Source organism: Vidua macroura, chromosome 1 (assembly GCF_024509145.1).
Source record: "Vidua macroura isolate BioBank_ID:100142 chromosome 1, ASM2450914v1, whole genome shotgun sequence".
In the NCBI taxonomy this organism is placed as follows: domain Eukaryota; kingdom Metazoa; phylum Chordata; class Aves; order Passeriformes; family Viduidae; genus Vidua; species Vidua macroura.
Window position 1 is genome coordinate 89056317 of NC_071571.1, and position 18982 is coordinate 89075298.

General features: G+C 35.3%; 1 protein-coding gene across 2 annotated transcripts in view; it reads right to left on the reverse strand.

The window, feature by feature from the left end:
- The window catches only part of PTPN3 (protein tyrosine phosphatase non-receptor type 3), an 89602-nt gene that overhangs the window by 56488 nt on the left and 14132 nt on the right, over positions 1-18982 (reverse strand). For both annotated transcript variants that reach the window (XM_053992793.1, XM_053992784.1), the window contains exons 5-9: positions 18737-18781; positions 17792-17844; positions 8825-8945; positions 4996-5083; positions 215-303 (exon numbers count right to left, since the gene is read on the reverse strand). In XM_053992793.1, coding sequence (XP_053848768.1) covers positions 215-303; positions 4996-5083; positions 8825-8945; positions 17792-17844; positions 18737-18781 — 396 coding nt within the window. The remainder of the gene's footprint in view (positions 1-214; positions 304-4995; positions 5084-8824; positions 8946-17791; positions 17845-18736; positions 18782-18982) is intronic.

The following is an 18982-nucleotide window of genomic DNA, read 5'->3' on the forward strand; positions in this document are numbered from 1 at the left end:
ATCAAGACTTCACACAGTGCAAGGACTTTAAAAGTCTTAAAGGTATAAAAGGCTAGGCAAGTTTTCATTTTGATCTAAGTACAAGGAAATACCACAATATTCCATAAAGAACAAATATATATATGTAGTGTAGGCTTCTTTGGAATAAATGTGAAAGTAAATGGAAGTAAGATTGAAAAAACTGGACATATTTCTTTACAATACAGGAATTTACCAGGGATAGAAGCTTGTACAGATGAGTTTTCTATATACAGCAATTCCACCAGATGCAATCCCAATCATGAGATCTAGATTATGGAGATCCTAAAAAAGAAAAATACTGTAAGAACACAGATGTGGTTTATGTCATTCACATTTATCTACTAATAAATTTATTTTCAAGCTTTCTGTATCTAAATTGCTACACTTAAGGAACAAAATCAATGACATTTCTGAGTTTTGATTTTTGTGCATCTCTTTCCTTTGATGTTATCTATTACACATTCTAAATATTATTCATTCATAAAAGCTGTAATGTTCATTCTACTACCCTGGACGTTCCTTAGGTCTGTATCAAGAGTAAATTTGCAAGTCTAGCCTTATTAATTTCAGGAAAGAAGTTGAAATACTTCCCAAGATTAGTCAGGCAAATGTCACAGAATTTTGGGAACTGAACAAAAATTGCCTGATTATATGCTGTTTAAAAAAAGAGGGGAAATAATTCCTTACTTTTTCCTAAAAGGTCTTACCAAGAAAGACTGCACAGGAGGTGACCACAATTTTGCATATGAGAATATGTTGGAAAAATACATGTGCACATGAATATTTCATACATTAAATGAAATCCATTATTAACTAAACCAAAAGGTGTGCATTAGATTAACACATGCAACTGGGGGAAAAAAAATCATAATTTTACAATCCTTTCTAGGTACTGAGATACTCAAGAGAAAATACATTCTTCCATAGAAGCAAACATTTGAGTTTAAAAAAAAAACTAAACAACAAAAAGGCAGAGAGGAGAATGCTGGATGGTCATTTTGAGCCTAAACCCAGACTGACGTTAAAGAAGTTACAAACCTTGGCTTCCCATTTCTTATGATTAATACACACTAATGTGTTATTACATAGATTTCTAAACAGAGCTAAATGCATACATAAATCCTCATGTAAGTAGAATCCATTGTTTTAAATATCAGGTTTGACTCAAAAGCAGTTTCAGACTGTTTCTGAAGGACAGCCAATAGTAACAGATTCTCTTCAAAGCCTTCAGTAGCGCAGTTGCTCCTCTAGATGGTACTCTGGGCTCAATTAATATATGGCTTTCCTCCATGTCCAATCCCAATTTCTTTATATTAGTAAGGTACAGAGCATGTGCTCTGGCAGTACTGTGGAAAGTCTACAATAAATCTTTTAAAAACAGTTGAACAGAAGTGTGATACAGGCCCATGAATAAGGGAAGTCCAACCTAATTTGCAAAGCATAATACAGGAATCCAGAACTGACATCCCTGTATTTTAATACTTGGAAAGAACACTGAGGTATTCAGGAGATTAACTGCCTACATTTTAGCTGTTTCGGCCATGATATGGCCAACCTAAAGCAGGGTAGAAAATTGCATTATTAGCACTTTGAGCTTACTCCAGGTTCCTGCTTTCATAAATCAATACTATGAAGAAAAAACAATTTTAAAAGTAAAACCTTAAAATCGACATGATTAAGTAGAAATAAAGGATTATCTAAAACACTTGATAGGGATTAATTAGGCTAAACTACTCTATTTTCTCCAGAAGCTTTGTCAGAACAAAGTTCATTCCTTACCCTCCTCTGCACCAGCCCAAACCACTAATCTCCCATGTTATTTGTTATTATGAATTCTCTTGTATTGAGCCTAAGAAACACAAAAATCAAGATGCTGGAAGAGCATAAAGAGAGGGTCTCTTATATGAAATATTATATTGCTGTACATTTATTTATCTTTCAAAACATCATGCTGTTAAATATCATCAAAAAGAAATAACATGCATATATTTATAAAAAAAACAGGTAACATGAAGATAATAAAAAGGTTGTAAAGAGAAAAGATTATAATGCCAGGCATCTAGCTAGTTAAATACTGATTCACATTTGATTTAATTTACAATTACCATTTTGATTTTTGTAGATATGGAAATAATATTGATTCAACAAATTTCCTATCTTCGACTCTCTGAGTAAAAATGAAAGATGAGTTAACAGCAAATTAATTATTGAGCAGATGGGATAGTGGTCCAGAGTGAAAAGGAGAATAGAAATTCAAGACATATCAATATAGTTTTAAGATATTGAATTCACTCTCTTGAGTCTCCTAACACTATTGCATATTTTAATATTTTAGCAGTTCAGTTTTTTCATCAGAAAAAAAGCAGAAGTGTTTGCAGATGAAAACTGAGCTCAGATTGAAGTTGCATGTTTAGTAAATTGCTAAAAAGAAAGCTCACATGTTAAATATTTAACTTTCTATCACAAAACAAAAAAAAATAAAGAAGCTATATGTACATCTGCTCTTTAAGAAACATTATCCAAAAGTATCCCACTCTCAACCACCAGTACAGGAGCACCAGCTTCTTTGGGCCATTAGTATAAAAGTCAGGTGTTCCCTGGTTCTTCTGCCACACACAATCTAAGAGGAACAAGATCATCAGAATCCACAGAGCTAAAGCCTTTCACAGAGACACAGTTTAATCAGCCCCTGCTAAATCAGGTCAAGGCACTGGGATGTGACAGAACTGGAAGCATGATTTAAAAGCAGTACTGAGAGGGGGGAGAATATCAGGAGGCACTGTAAACCTCCCTGCCAAAGCATGGGCAGATCACAGTAGCCTCAGTGAAGAAGCAGCTTACAAACCTTCACTGTAAACTTCTTACAGGCCTACAGGAGCGAGATCAACCTCATGTTGTTTGAGAGGTTTGCCTCATGGCATTCAATCCAAACAAGGACTTGCAACTGATGTTTTGGAAGGACAAAACTTCAGAGACAACCAGCTACACCCTGACTAACAACTCTTCCTCTCAGCTTCAGGTCATTTACAGCTAGAGGATTTCCTGGTTTAGAAGCTTCTTTTATGCTTAATGGACTCCAGTGACTGCCTGACTGCTCCTCATAGCTATTTCACCGTGGGCATCCATTAAATCACAAGTAACGCTCACAGTTCAACTGCAGCCTTGTGGAAAAAGTGCCTTTACCTAAACCTGTTTCTTTTTAGGTAGACTGAAGATCTTGTTGGCTATTCACATTCTCCATGCTGTTCACCAGCTACAGAAGGCTTTTCCTTAAAACAATTATGATTGTTATCCTTCTCTGTACTTTTCTTTTTCCATTACCTACTCTGACATAAGGAAGGGATAGGAAGAATGAAGCTCAACATTCAAATGATATCAAAACTCAATTTGGAAGGTGGCATGATATTTTCTGGTTTGGGTTCTATTTCCATCCTAGCAGCTTCTAAATGTCTAGATGTCTAGTTCAACTGTTAGAGAAACCAGATCACTTCAAATATTTCATTCTTAAAAAAAACCCGGAATTTTGATAAAACTATTATTTTGAATTGAAACAGTAGCAAAATGGTCTGCAGTGAAATTTCATTTAGCTGAAATGTCTGAATCCAGTCTATTATCACTACTTGGCACTGGTAAGACCACTACTGACATCCTGCATGCAGTTCAGCAACCTGCAGCTCAGGAAGGATAATGGAAATTAGAAGAGCTTGCAGAAACAACATCCTGTTACTATTAAGAGACTGGTCACATAGTGGAAGTCTTAGCACTCAAGTTGGCTTATCAAAATACTAGGCTATAATAGAAGTTAAAGGCAAATATCCAATCAAGTTAAGTGCATATAGTGATCTCGAGTGTAACACTAAGAGCTTCTTCAATAAAGTAGAAAGGTGACAGATGACCCAATGAACAGACTATACAAAGTCAGATTTAATAAGATCATTTCCTTTCCTTTCTACTTTTCTCCGTTATTAAAAAAAGTGTCTACCTTTTGAGTGCTGTATTCATGAATATGAATGTAATTACAGAGGCTTCATACAGAAGTACTTTAGGAATTTCTAGAAATCCAATGCAACACTCACTTATTTGTGGCAGCATAAAGAAAAACAAGAAAATATGCTGAAGGAAGCAAATTACTCACTCTATTCATTCCTCATCATTAAAAAAATTAATGAATTTTTCATTATAACTCTTAGTATCAGGATTATTAACAAAAGTCAAAGAAGTTAAGAAAACTAGAAGTCATCTTCACCTAGGAAATCAATTATCTGTAGTACACTTCCTTTTTGCACGACAAGCCTTAAAACAATTTACTATTGCATAGAAGCACAAAAGGCAACTTGCACATTAGGATGCAAATAAAAAAGCATTTTGGAGATTCACTTCAGATCAATAGTGTAGCCAAAAAATTAAATTGCAGTAGACAGTGAAATACTAAGACATGTTTCTTATCAATGAACACCCTGTATGTAAAAGATTTCAAATACACTTTTAGTGGTCATCTTTCAAGTTGTTAAATACTTCTTAGATTTAGCCTAGAATCAGAGAATATAGGAATTTAAACAAACAAACAAAAAAACCTCTATAATCTTAACACTTAAATTAGTGCTAGAAATTTATAGAAATTAAACTCTTAAAACACCTGCTGACTAACAGCACTAAACAGAGCATTTCATTTTCTGTCATTCTAAGACATTCAGAAACCTTTGTAAAATTAGAAATCTAATGTAAAAATATACTGCAGTAATTAAATAGTTTATCCTAAAAAATATTTTGCTACCCTTTTGAGGAGCACTAGCTTATTTGGTTGAAAGTCCAGCACCTAGATCACACAAGTTACTGAAAAATTACCCAGCTCTACTTAAAAATAATACATGATAAAGTCAGTACTTAAATATTACTTTTTTTTCTGCTATTAATTAATGTAAAAAAAAGCATATAAATTTACTTTCCAAGGGAAAAATTACAATGTAAACATACTCTACCACTGTGCAATTCCACTCCATAGAATTCAAGTGTTCTTGCTATATTTATATAGCAGGACTCTGCTTCAGATTGCTTGAGGCCACTAGAAAAAGGGAAAAAATAATAAATATGAGCCACAGACAAGTCAAAAGTAAAAGATATTATATTTATTCCAAATGCATAAAACCAGAAGAATGCTGAAGTCCAGTGTCTCAGAAAAAAAACCACATTAAGTAGTGCCACAGTTTCTTTACTGGTGAAGGCCCTGCTAAAGTACTCCCAAAAAAATTGAGTGAATTATACATGATTTTATTACCTTAGCCACTCTGGAGCAGCTCTTTTTATAAAAAGCTTTGCTATCTGTTATGTTCAAAGGGACAAGGAAACAATTCTCCTATAAAATCTGACTTTTTAGTAAGAAGCTGCATCTGTAAATATTGTATATTTCATAGTTTCTCAGAAAGAAGTCATGTAGAAGAAAGATAAGAAGCATGAACGCACTAATAAAATAAAGGGGAGAGAACAGATTAAAAGTTAAAGTTATGAAACTCACCAAGGAAAAGCCATCCAAGTTACCTAAAATCTGTAAGTCCTAAAATATTTTTTTCTCCTGCAGGTAAGACATTGAAATCATAAAAGCATTTGACCTCCTTGTCATTTGACCTCCTGTACTTCAAGAAAGCGTCTATAAGTACAGGTAAAAACAACTCTTTGCTAGGTAAGATTCCAAAACAACATACATAAAATTACATTAATCAAATGCAATTTAGGTACAACCTGCAAAAAGCTGATGCAACATTAAGAACTCCAGCATCTATTACTTCCAATTAATATCCCTCTTTTTAAATGCAAAACAATCAAAATGCAATGCCCTGAAACAGCCACTCTAGGAAATATTACATCATGCAGCAAAAAACTGAAAGCTACCTTGAACTGGAAAGCAATGGCCAGTGTGGCTTGAGGATGGCATAATATCAGGAAAAAAGAGAGCAAAGATGAAGAAAACTGCTGTTTATCACAATCCTGAGCTAAACTGGTTTCTCAGATCTACCTGTACCCTGACTATTGTCACCTTGATTCTGAAAAACTTTAGTAGACCCTATATCTTTCACTGTGTCAGAAAATTAGAGAAGCAAATCAATGTGAAATGGCCATTTTGTTATATGAAAGGATGCTGAATATGTTTGCAAGAGTACATTATTGTCATTTAAAATAATTTGATCAAGTACTTTGTACAGAAGGTCTGCTGCACACTAACAAGATATGCCTGCAAATTTTAGTTCTCAATTTGTATACTCCATCTGCACCAGACCAGTCATGCCTTGGGTCTTGAAGGGCCAACAAGTATCTCAGCACAGACTTAGATATTTTACTCGTTGTTGTTACACCCTCCTACTCAATTAGAGGTGAAACGAAACCTTCAGGTCCCTAAGCAGATGGTAATTATTCAGTGAGATAAACAGGCAAGAGGAAATCGGTCTTGATGTTCCAATTTTTATAGTTGTTGATACCCAAGGACTAGCGAACTTCATCTGGAATATAAGCATCCTATTTAGTTTCAAATGCATCCTTCTCCTCAAACTGATGGCTGGATCTAGCGAGCACTGTGAAAACCTTACCAATTTGGACAATATCTGCATCCTAAGATCTCAGGCTGCTTATGTTACTAAGCAAAACACAGCAGGAAAACCACATTAGAACCAACTACATACAGAAAAATCCCCCTATGGATTTAGGGATGAACACAGAAGGAAAATTTCTGAAGCTATTGTTCAACACGACAATAGCTGCTTTCTTAAAAGCTACATACTGTCCACTGAACAATGTGGCATGGAGTTGTTCAGGGAATACTCCTCAGATTTTGAAAAGCAACGTAAGACCTAGGTAACAAAAACTTTTCACTGAGTTACAACACGTAACACAAGACATAACATTACTTCTCAAGTCTGTATTTCAGCAATTCAAACCTTTTTCTTTTCCACCGTGAAAGTTTCCCAAAGGATAGACAGTAAAGAATGAAAAAAGCATAGATGTTTATAGGATTGGCTTTGAAACCCTCTAATATAAGAATACCAATTTCAAAGCTACAATAATTTATAGATAACCGATATGGTTTACAGTAATATTTTTTATTCCAGATGAGCAGAAATCTCATTCCAAAGCAACAATGTTCTCTCAAAGGGTAAAAAAGTAAATTCTTCCTTTCCATCTTTCCTTCCCAGCAGCTCTGGTGAACACCAGAACCATTCTTGTCAAGTATGTTCTTGGCACCGTTCTAATCAAATTCATGTCCGAGACATACGAATGCCAAAGGAGTATGCAAGAAATACTGCCAGGATAAACAATTTGTCTGCCTCTCCTTGCACTCTAAAGTAGATTGGCCTTAAGAGCTAAGTTTCAAAAGACATGTTAAAACAATAAAGAAAAATTTTTTCCAGTTCAATTTACTCAGTATTTTTATTCAGACATTCAATTACCAACATGTCTGTTAATTCCAATACAGAAGTTAAACTTCTCAACCATGAAGGCTTCACCCCACCAAAGACACTCAGTGAAAGCTTTGATATCACTGAAAGGACACAGAGAAGAAAGGAGTCTTTCCAACAGACACCACCACACCTTAGTCTGGACCAATGCTAACTTCTGATCTTTCCTCTGCAGAACATAACCAGTTTTATATCTCTTGCTATCACAGCACTAAATACATGACCAGCCACTCCAAGACTCTTCAGAAACTTCCCTCAGTGGTCTCCAAGGTGACTGCTTCCTAAAGACAAGCAGGTTTATTCATTCCTGTCTAAAAGTCCCCCTCAAAAAAATACTGAGACTACTGGAAACTGCCAATTAATCTGGAAGGAGTAGAAGCATCAGCTGTTGTGTGCCTGAACACGAACTGTTCAGAAAGCAGTCCAGATTAGTATCTCCAACAGAAAGGACCGTTGGAGTGAAGAGTTCAGTGGTTATCTTCTTTTGCCCCATAAATGACAATGCCTGCTCTGGATAGCTAGGGAGCACACGTGAAGTTTAAAATTTCTCACTACACCCACTAGCAGTAAAGAAACCAGAGGAAAAAGTAAGAGTATTGAAAGATGAGAAAAAACAGCTGAGGGACATTAGGAAGATATGAAAATGGAAATATTTCAAGGAATAAATCAAAGAAACTAAGAGAGCAGGGAATTCGTTCTGCTGCAGTTAAGATACAGACAGAGAAAACAAGTCTACAGAGATTTGTATTTCATTTGCTCACAGACAATTTCTTAGACTGGTATATTTGCATTCAGCTTGCAAGTATCTGATCAACACCACTAATTCCAAAGCTGCAGTCTTACAAGAGACAAATCAGCAGGGTCAGAAAAAATAATTAGCAGCGCATTGACTGGAATAATCTGTTGCAGCCTTTGTATTACACTCAGGAGAGGGGAGTGAAAGCACCAAGTTAATTGAAGTGTTTTATGGTTATGGCATTTCTTGGAGATTTTTTCCACATATATAGACAAAAAAAAAAATCTCTAGAATTTGAAAAATGATCAAATGTCCTCCATGCAGCAAACCCCTCAAACATCTAGTACAGTGTTCTAGATTGTTTCTTTAATAATATTTAAGGCTAACTAATCACTTGGAGGTTATAACTAGACATTTAAATGTTTCAACACATTAGCATCATACTCAGAATATAATTAATCTAGCATCTCTATGATAAACCCAAGTATTTCATTTAACAGAAGCTATATGAAATACAACTGGCTGTTGTAATGAAACTACTAAGAACTTGAGTCTTCCTTTTGACAACTTTTCTTTTCTTTAAAAGCTCAAGAGGTAAGAGAGAACTAAAAGTTGACATTACCTGTGTTGCTCATGTAGCGTTTCTACTTTGGTAAGAAAATCTTTGTTCTGCTCCGGTATAAAGTTGTAATTTGAAAGATATCCTGAACAATGCACTGAAGCATTATAGTCTCCAAGTTGTGCTGTTAAGAAACAAGAAACACATATATACAGTTTTCATAGTTAATTGGATTTTTGTTTAGAAGAAATTCCTTCTCATTAAAACATATACATATATGGGAAAATGCAGAAACTACCAATTATTTCCCAACAGACAAGAAGTGTTGAACATCAGGAACTGTATGACCTCAGCAAGGTAAGGTTTTTTTAAAAATGCACTTGCCATAACTATAATCTCAGGCACGGAATGACTCAGTACTTTATTTAGTTACTTATGTAGCCTCACTTTTGCATCACAACCTGTAACAGCACCAGACAGATGTCATGTGCTGTGCTGACACAGACGTGCAGCACTGCAACATCAGAGAACACCCAATTGCTTCAGTAAGAGACGGCAAATGAAATCAATTTGACACATTTACTTGTGTAGAACATATTAGAAGTCTTCAACAAGATCTGTCACTTAAAAAGCATTCACTCTTCACAAATTCAGGTGGAAATCACTCCACTACCAACTATGGCACTGTCCTAGAAATTCAGCTGTGAATTACTTAACAGAAAATGTGAAATGATTGCTGATTGACACATAACATTACAAAGCTGCTACAAAACGTAAATAACTATAACCTGTGCTAACCTTCTTTTTCATAAGGAGTATGGAATAGTGATTATAAAGCCTTGAAGTTTCCCAGAAGTTATTAGTATGATTTGCAAATTAACACAAAAGGAAGTAACTGATAGGCTGCAAACAATTCAGCATCAAAACCTCCTCAACTAAATCAAAGTTCAAGAGCACACTTTTAGGATATACTATCAATAATATTAACACTATTTTCCAGAAAATTAAAAAAAAAAAAAAAAAAGATATATTTAAGTGATTCAAGTTGAGGGGTATGAGAGGCACATCAGAAATAACTTACACCTAGTAATTATGTATGATCTGTAATGCAGGGGATAACTAATATTTGCCACATATATATATTCAAACTGTATGATTTATATGGTCCAGAAAATGGAACTACAATGATAAAATACAGTTCCCAGGGAAATGCAGTCAAAAGCTAATATAGTTGCACACCTAATTGTCGGCATCAAGAGAAATATTTAAATAAAAAAGGCAATGATAAAGAGAAACTAATTTACTTTAAATGCAGAAAGCCTTGCATACTTAGTTCTTTCTTTTTAAAGGTAGCCTAAACTTTAAATTAATTAGCAAATGGCAGACAAAGGACTAAATATATTCCATGAAAGCCAAAACATATGTTTGAACATTACTGTAAAATTTATCTGAAGAAGAACAAAAAAAAAAAAAAAAAAAAAAAGAGCTAATAAAAACAAACTAAAACAAAAAAACCCCAAATCAACCAAGACAGATGATGCAGAAGTATCATAAGAAACTGAAGTGATTTTTAGGAATATCCATATATTGACAAAAGTCTAAGCCTGACAACGCTAAGTCTAAGGCAACAGCAATAAAAGTGAAAATTTGAAACTTTTAGAAATAAGTAGTATGCTAATAAAGTGTAAAATAAAACCCACAATTTCACAATTACAGTTGTTGATTGAGGATCCTGTCCTTTACTAATTATTAACACAACCCATTTTTTCTATGAAACAATCTACATCTTTAAGGTTTGCTGCAGCCAGTTTGAATGCCAATGGGAAAAGACCAGATTGCCAGGAATAAGATAACATTGTTTTCTATTTAAATTTTCTTTGCAATAGGAAAAGTTACTTTTACTGTAATTTTACCTTCCCTAAAAGGGACAACTGTTATTCCTTCACACATTATAAGGTAGTCTTCTTTCTAATCTCCTAAATAGGCTACACTGGGTTTTTTCCCCTCTTGCTACTAGCTACCTGAGGCCATGCCAACAAGGGAAGAAATTTAGCTTCTCCAACTCCCTCGCCAGCTGTTACAGTAGAAGAGAAACATCTTGCAAGACTAATGATCTTGTGTAAGATTTAATTATCCAAGTAGGAAAAAAAGTGAGGACATATCAAGACGTCAGCAAGAATAATAACCCATGATGCTTCTATCTCTTTACTGGATTTCTCCAGAAGAGGGAAGAAGGGCAGGAAATATTAAAGACCTATTTCTCATCTGAGTTTCTCCTGACATATTTTCCGCTCTGATCGTGAGTCAGCAGATACTAACTCGATGAAGATAAAGTTACAGTATAAAAATAATAATATTTTAACCTTTCTCCATTCTAGACCACTGGTGCTCTTTAATTTGTTATAACTGGCAAACAGTATAGAGCTAAGTGAGAGAAATTGGTCAAAATAATGAAACACTATGACGAGTCAAAAAACAAACAAACCCCTGATATTTGAATATCAGAATATTGTATTTTAGAGTTCTATATCTAATATGAAAAGCTTTAGAGAAAGGAATGTAATGGACCATTAATTTAGAAGGCAATATTCAGTAAAAACAAGGTATTTTTTTTAATTTCTAGTAAAAGAAGAGTCTAATAGCCAAGTAGCCATGTTGACATGAAACACTAGTTCTACAAACTTTCAACAAAATAAGAGCTTATAAGTGCTTGAAACACAAGTCTTGAGATCATATATGTTTACAGAGTATAGGATCTGTCTATGTCGTATTGAAGCCTAAACAAGCCATATATTCTTCATACGTTCTTCAAAAGTATTTTGTTCAGACATCCTTCAAGGTGCAGATGACATTGTTCTCCATTCTACAGACTTTATTTGTAAATAATAAGAAAAAGAATTGCATAAAAAGTAATAGCACCCAAACCTATTTCTGCACATGGGCATTTCCAGTAACTTCAGATACAAGAAGAGAAATGTATGAATGGCTCATTGGCTAACCATGATGAGAAATTAGTTATAGAACATATGGGCAAACTTACCCAAAGGAATGCCTACAAAAGCTAGTCTTTAAATCAACTTTCTATAGGCCTGAGAAGTGTATCAGAAAAGAATCAAGCAGGTTCATATTGAATTTGTAACTTTATAGCTATTTTAATATTTTAGGTCAAATGAATAAAGCACAAAAGTGAATTGAGTTGTCTATTTTAAAAAAAGGATAACTACATATAAAGATAAGGTTCACAGGGTAACAGAATAAACAAACCACAGAAAGTGTCTTGCATATACATTGTAAAAATTCTCACATATAAAACTGCAGTACAGGATTAAAACATAGTTAGGATCATTTGACTGGCTTCCAAATCAGGACAGCAATAATGACTCGCATTCTTGAGATGAGGGTGAAATGTAGTATTAAAGGCTAATGATTAATTTATCATCATATGAACACTGAGGCACAAAAAGAAAAGATACTTAATCCATACAGTTTAATCACTTTAGAAATTTTAAGTGATTGCTTCTTGGCACAAAAAGAGAACAGAAGAAAGATGAACTTCCTAGCATAAAATGTTTCTCAACACTAACTAAAAATTATTCAAGTATTAATATGTTTCTGGAATCAGAAAACAATCCGCTACAGCACAATTCAGTTTCAAAGAACCAACATAAAAATGTAGACACTTAAAGACAGACTAAAAAGGTACATTGGAATAAGCAAATGACACCATGTTGAAAATGGTTTTCAGAGAGAAATTCCTAAAAGGACCAAAAAACCCTCAGCAGTGAATGCTGAGAGAAGGAAAGGTGTTTCAACAAGTGGAACCTGTATCCAATTAAGGATTCGAGCATGAACACTAACCCACTGAGTCCCTATGTAACTGTGATGTCCCTACAGGACAAGTAGAACTAGCTATCATGTGAATTAAAATTAATTTGTTTTGTAAAAGGAAATAATGCTTCATACTCAAGAGCCCTTACAAAATGTTCAGCCTAGGCATGACTGTAAATAGCTGCTTATGACCACTTACAACAGCTGGCCATTTTGTGGTAAGACAGAATGAGAAATTAGGCATTAATAAAAACAAAGAAACATTTGTAGAGGAAAAATAAAGAAAACTATGCATGCACAATGGTAGTCTCCAAGTTATTTACCACTCCAGAATGAAAAATGAGCCAGTCATTGTGATGCCTTTTATTAAAAGAACTAAAAAATAAAAATCAGCAGCTCAAAACCCAGACACAGTTAAACAACAACACAAAACAATAGCCACAAGGAGAAGGAAGAAACAAATCAGAAACTATAAACTATACTGAGTTGCCGTTTCTGCATCTCAAATACAACATGTACTTCAGAAACCATACAGACACAATCAAAAAACTATTGAGAAAAGCGAAGTATAATCCAAAGTACAAAGAGTATTCATTTTGAGGAGGTATTGGGATAAAAGCCTTAAAGGAATAGCTACCAATACTCCCAAAACATTGTGAGGCTTTACCAAACTAATGCATCTGATCCTCTGCCATATATGTTGTTTCTCAGCATTCACCACTACTCATTTGAGAATCACAAAGTCATTTAGGTTGGACTAGACCTCTAAGATCGTTGAGTCCAACCCTTAACCCAGTACTGACAAGCCCACACTAAATCATATCCCTCTGTGTCACATCTACACATTTTTTAAATACCTCCTGGGATGATGACTCCACCCTTACCTGGACAGCCTCTTCCAAAGCCTGACAAACCTTTTGGTGAAGAACTTTTTCCTAATATAGAACCTAAACCTTCCCTGGTGCAAATCGAGGATATTACCATGAGTGTAATTACATGGACCTTGACCTTGGGAAACTCTTCTTTCCCCCTTTTTAGTTATGTTACATAAAAATATTTAATAAGTTCATTCAGCTTAAAAATACAGAAGAATTGTAGTATCAAATCTAAGAGGCACTGCAGAAAGTCAGCTCCTTCAGCTACAGCACTGGCCAGTATCCCAATCTGGGGTTCTCCACTCTGGAGACTGTATCTTGTTTTGAAGTGTTACCGTTCAAAAAATTATTTGTGGCTTAAGGGAAGACCATCACATAAACAATACTTGAAGCAATGATCTCCTGAAGTGGCTTTTGTATTGCCTAACACAACTGTAAAATATAATTAAGGAAAACCAGCCCAAAAGAGCTGGAAAGTTGCTGTATATAAACAATCAGGACACTCTTAGATGATCTGTTGTACAGAGATGCTAGCAAGCTCAGGAGCAGCAATCTAGAATTCAGTGAACCATATGGAAGGAAATAGGAATGTTTTTCAATTAATCTCTCCAAGCTGATTCTTGTATTGGGAGGTTCATCACTATCACACAGATAACACTGGCACTGCTGATGACAGGTACTGTAAGATATAATAAAAGGTACCTCTGGCTGAACAGCACTGCTGCAGGCTTCAGGAGAACAGATGTGACATGCACACAATCCTCAGACTGCCCAACACACCCAGTAAGTAATTTCAAACCCTGGAAATTCAGCTCAAAGTTCTCTCTACTAATCCAGTCAGATTTTGATTTTAAGGCACAAGGGTTAAAGATACCCTGGAAAGAAGCAAGCAGAAACTTGACTGATCCGTAAGCTAATCTGTCAGTTTATATGAGATGTCCTTATGAGCACTATTTCACTTCAAGAAACCATGGGTGGGGAGCACACACAGAAAAATTCCCAAATGCTAACCATGAAAAGAGAGAGGTTTCCATAAACTAGGAAGTCTGAGGGGTCAACCTAATTTTTATGAAGTGAAGCAAAATGAAGGCAAGTTAGAAGAGTCAGGCATCACTGTGGAACTGCTGTTGCTGTTCTCTAAGTCTTACAGCCCACCTCTATCTCTGGGATATCAATCTTCTGGCATTCCCAAAATTCTATCACTTTTATTCCCAGTTCCTGAGAGACTTTCACACTAAGTTCAGCTTTCCTTGACTCTTCATCATCACCAGCCTTCCTTTCCTTAGAAGAGGTTAAAGTCCATTGGAAGCCCTAGCAACCAGTCAACTCCTTTCTGAACAGTGTGGGACTTCTGAAAGTCCCAAAGACAGCAGTGTGCTAGAGATGATTCCTGGGTCTCAAAGCAGGGCTGAGAGGAGCAGTACCACAGGAGACAAGAGCAACTGATGCTCAGGAAAAAACAAGCTTAGAAGCATTCGTAACATCTTTGCTGGTTTTATTCCTGTGCTTCATATTCAAGTTCCAAGTCAGCAATGGATTTATTAACACAAGAGCATATTCTCATGAAACCCATGGGATTTCTTACATACCAGTAGCTGGGCATTTAAGCAATGGCCTGGAAAAGGCAATTTCCTATATGAAGTGATAGAAAACAAGTGGTGCTAAATCACCATTTAAAAGTTAAAAAAAGGAGTAGTCGTACTGTATAGGTTTCCTTATTTGGTTTTAGAGATGGTACAACATTCCCATTTTACACTAGTAAAAACACACGATTTATCAAGATTTTTAAGTATGAGTGTATCCTTCCAACTTCACAATGATGAAATTATTTGAAATGCATCTTAACAAGTCTTAAAGAAAAAAATATTTCAAACTCCACAGACTTTTGTCACAAATCACATTCCTGAAAATACACTAACAACTTATTCTTGAAGTGTCTGAACTATGTTCGTAATCAGGTTCAGTCACATGTTCTTCAGACACAGTACTCACACCCAGTTACGTTCCCCTGTAACTTAGCCCCACCAGGCAACGCAGGGTGTGCTGCAGCAGGGCAAAGGGACACGTCAGAGCTTTATTTCAGAACCAAATACCTGAGCACAGGGCACTACAGAGAAGCAGCATCCCAGCAGATATCACCAAAAACTGTCCCCTTGGAAAACTCAGACAAAGCCTTTCTGAAGGCCAACCATACAACCAGCACATGGAAAAACTTCACTTAAGAAGAGTAGAAATATCAAACACCAGACTTCATACACTGTGAAAGAGAACTGCTTCAGCTCTCCCGTCAGCAACAACTGCTACACCTTTTAAATAAACAACCCACAAGGTTGTCAGACAACAAGGATTTTCCCTTCTGCGTACAAGGGAAGCTACAGAAGGAGAGAGCAGCCTGAAAGCCGCCAAGAAGTGGCAGTAAATAGCTCAGGTAGAACTGATTCATGGCAACCTCAGACAATGGATTTCTCATAAGCAGCTACTTCATACCAAGAACTTCAGCTTTCCTTAATAAGCATGATTAGAAATTAAAACATTGATAGAAAACTACTTAAAACAATTTCAATTGACAGGAATCACAGCAAACATGACTCAGTAAGGAGATTGAAACCCTTGATTTCAAAAATGTCTTTCCTATGCCATCATCTTCAGGTAAAAGCAAAAAAAAAAAAAACCTTAAGGAAATATGTCTTTCTATTAAACATTTCATTCCTTATCAATGCAGAGAATAAATATCAGTATCACACAAACAGCAACAGAAAGCAAATCAGATAGCAAAAAATAGTTACTTTTGGGATTGGGGTTTTTTGTGCTATGGCTTTTTTAATTACAAAAAAAACAGAAACAAAAAAAAAATCCCCACCACCTGGTAAAAGCAGCACTATCAGAAGTTAGAAAAAACAGAAAAATATGGAGACGGAGAATCCAGAATCCATCATGAAAGACAATGATTAAAATACACTAGCACCCTTTGACAATCTTCACCGTCCTTCTATCATTCTTCTTTAGTACAGGTAACTGCATTCGTAGGTATCCTAGCCTAAGTACTAAAAAGGGAACAGTTGTAAAACTGAAGGGGAAGCAGGAACAACTTTGGGTTTTGGGGTACACTAGATACAGCATGATTATTTTCCCTTTTGATAAAATCTTTGCATTCTTCATTTCTGAGCTTTAGCATAACTGGATCACCAATTCATTTAGTAATCCTAACGGTGCAGAGAGTTTGAGCCTTCAAGTGCCCTTACTGGGCCTTGGAAACACCAGAGCAGGATGCATTTCATTTGGCATCAAAACTGGGACTGTGAGAAATTTGGAAAATTTTAACTGTTCTTACTGAAGCTTGAATCTGATTAGAGTTTCATTTTATAAAAGGATGCAACACATGATATGCTTAAACATAAAAGCAAATGTTTCATAGACTCTTAGGGTTTCAACAGATACTAAGAGTTTATCACATTCCTCTTTGAAAACCACACTTTAATTATTTTAACTTGATTCTTGTTTCAAACAAAAATTACAAAATTGTTTCTGTGGGTCTTGTTAGCCTTTCCATAAAAGAAATGAGATTCAGCCAAATAATTACACAACTATTCTCACTTATTTTCCCCTGACTATTTTAACAAATATGCAAACTCCACTAAACCCCCAACCTGTTTTGTTTTCTTTATTTGTTTAATGAGAAAGATCTTCCTCCAGCTGTTTTTCACTATCTGTTGAGGATGCTTGTGAGGCATTGTCAGACTCCAATTCAGTTTTCTTACAAAAGATGTTTTCCTAGTATCATCATTTGAATTTTTTTTTGTCAGCTGAAGGCAGATGAGAAGGATGTAAGTTCTTATAGGCAAAGTCACCTTAAATGTGTTGCAAAGAGCCAGTTTTACATAACTAACAAACCAAATTCCATAAAACACACATTGCATAAGAACACTGTAGTTTCTTAATCATGAGTTTACCTTCCTCTTGTCTGTTCTCTAGACGACCACTTATTCCCCTGGAATGTGTTCTCGTAGCTCTTGTAATACACAGTAAGTTTCACAGTTTTGTTTCCACTGACAATGCAAACCTGACTTTTTTGTCAGCAGTCAGAAGCACACATAAATAGCAACATTATTCTTGGATCAACTTTTTTTTTTTTTTTTTTTTTTAAGAGACCTTCTTTTTCTATTTAGACTGTCTCTGGAGACTGCTTTAATAACCTTCACCTGCATACTGAATACTCTGCACAAATAGATCAAGAAAGAAATCTTTCCTGAGTTTTCAGTGCCAAACAGCCAAGATAGTTGTTGGTCAAATAAGTTTATTAACTAAATAATGGTTGGTTATTACTTACATTGTACTGCATATGATGCCAATACAACAGCAGAACTAATGGGGCATGACAACCTGGAAAGGAGAGGAAATAATTTTATTTAAACATAGGCTGTATATATGTCTTATTGAAACTGTCTCACAGTTAGTTCAGTATGTGAAGACTAATTTATCTTCAAAAGAGTATCTGATTTTTTCTTACTAATTTGATTGTTAAGCACAGTACTACCAGATATTAAACAGTCCCTTAAGTGAACAGAAGGAACTAATCGGAAAAGGACCTGATCAAAATCCTGCTGGATGCTTAGTCAGGAAAGAAAAAGGAAAAAAGATTTTTATGGGGCTCTGGACATTACTTTAATAGCTGCATTCTGGTGTATTTAAAACAAACACTAAAATTACCCAAATGCCAAGCACAAAGACAGATCTGAGCTTATGACCAAAACTGACTTTATAAAAGAAAAAGCCAACCCCTGCAGGCAACTGACATTTGGCAGCAAATACTTGGACCATGTTTTCCTTTGGACTTTTTTTTTAATGTACACAGCCGAATAAGCCACTGGCTATATGGCCACCATATCAGTAATATAGCCCTGAAATGATGAGAAACAATAGCATGAACTGCCCGTTGCTACTCCTGATTACTGCACTAGGTAGAGGGTCCCCAGGTTCCATGCCTGACACACCAAGCCTTGCATAAATATCCCTGTGGCTGATGTTGAACCTGTTCACACACAGCTTCTCCTACAGCTCCCTCACAACAGACTTCTAAACTGTTCTCAATAAGTGAGCTATTAGAAAGCTTGTAACATTTCCTAGCAATATGATTTTCCTTTAAAGCAATGTTTCACAAGGCATATTTATGGGAAAACTGGGATAATTTTACAGCAGCGATACCCTCAGGTCAAAGGCTTTTAAATTTTATTTTTAAAAGAATTATAGAGAAAGTGAAGATTCTTCTTATTACCTTCCTTCTGCAATATCAATCTTCAACTGCAGAAAGAATAAATGCCTAGAAAGTATTTTTTTAGAAAAAAAAAAAAAAAAAGTGCATTTATTTTTAAATGGTATGATTTAAACAGCTACATATATTAGTTTTACTTCATTAGATTTCCCAGCAAGCTATACAAACAGATGAACAAATATTAGTGGAATTTACAAACACGCAATCATACACCCACTTACTCTCTTAACATTTTTAAGGATCTTTGGC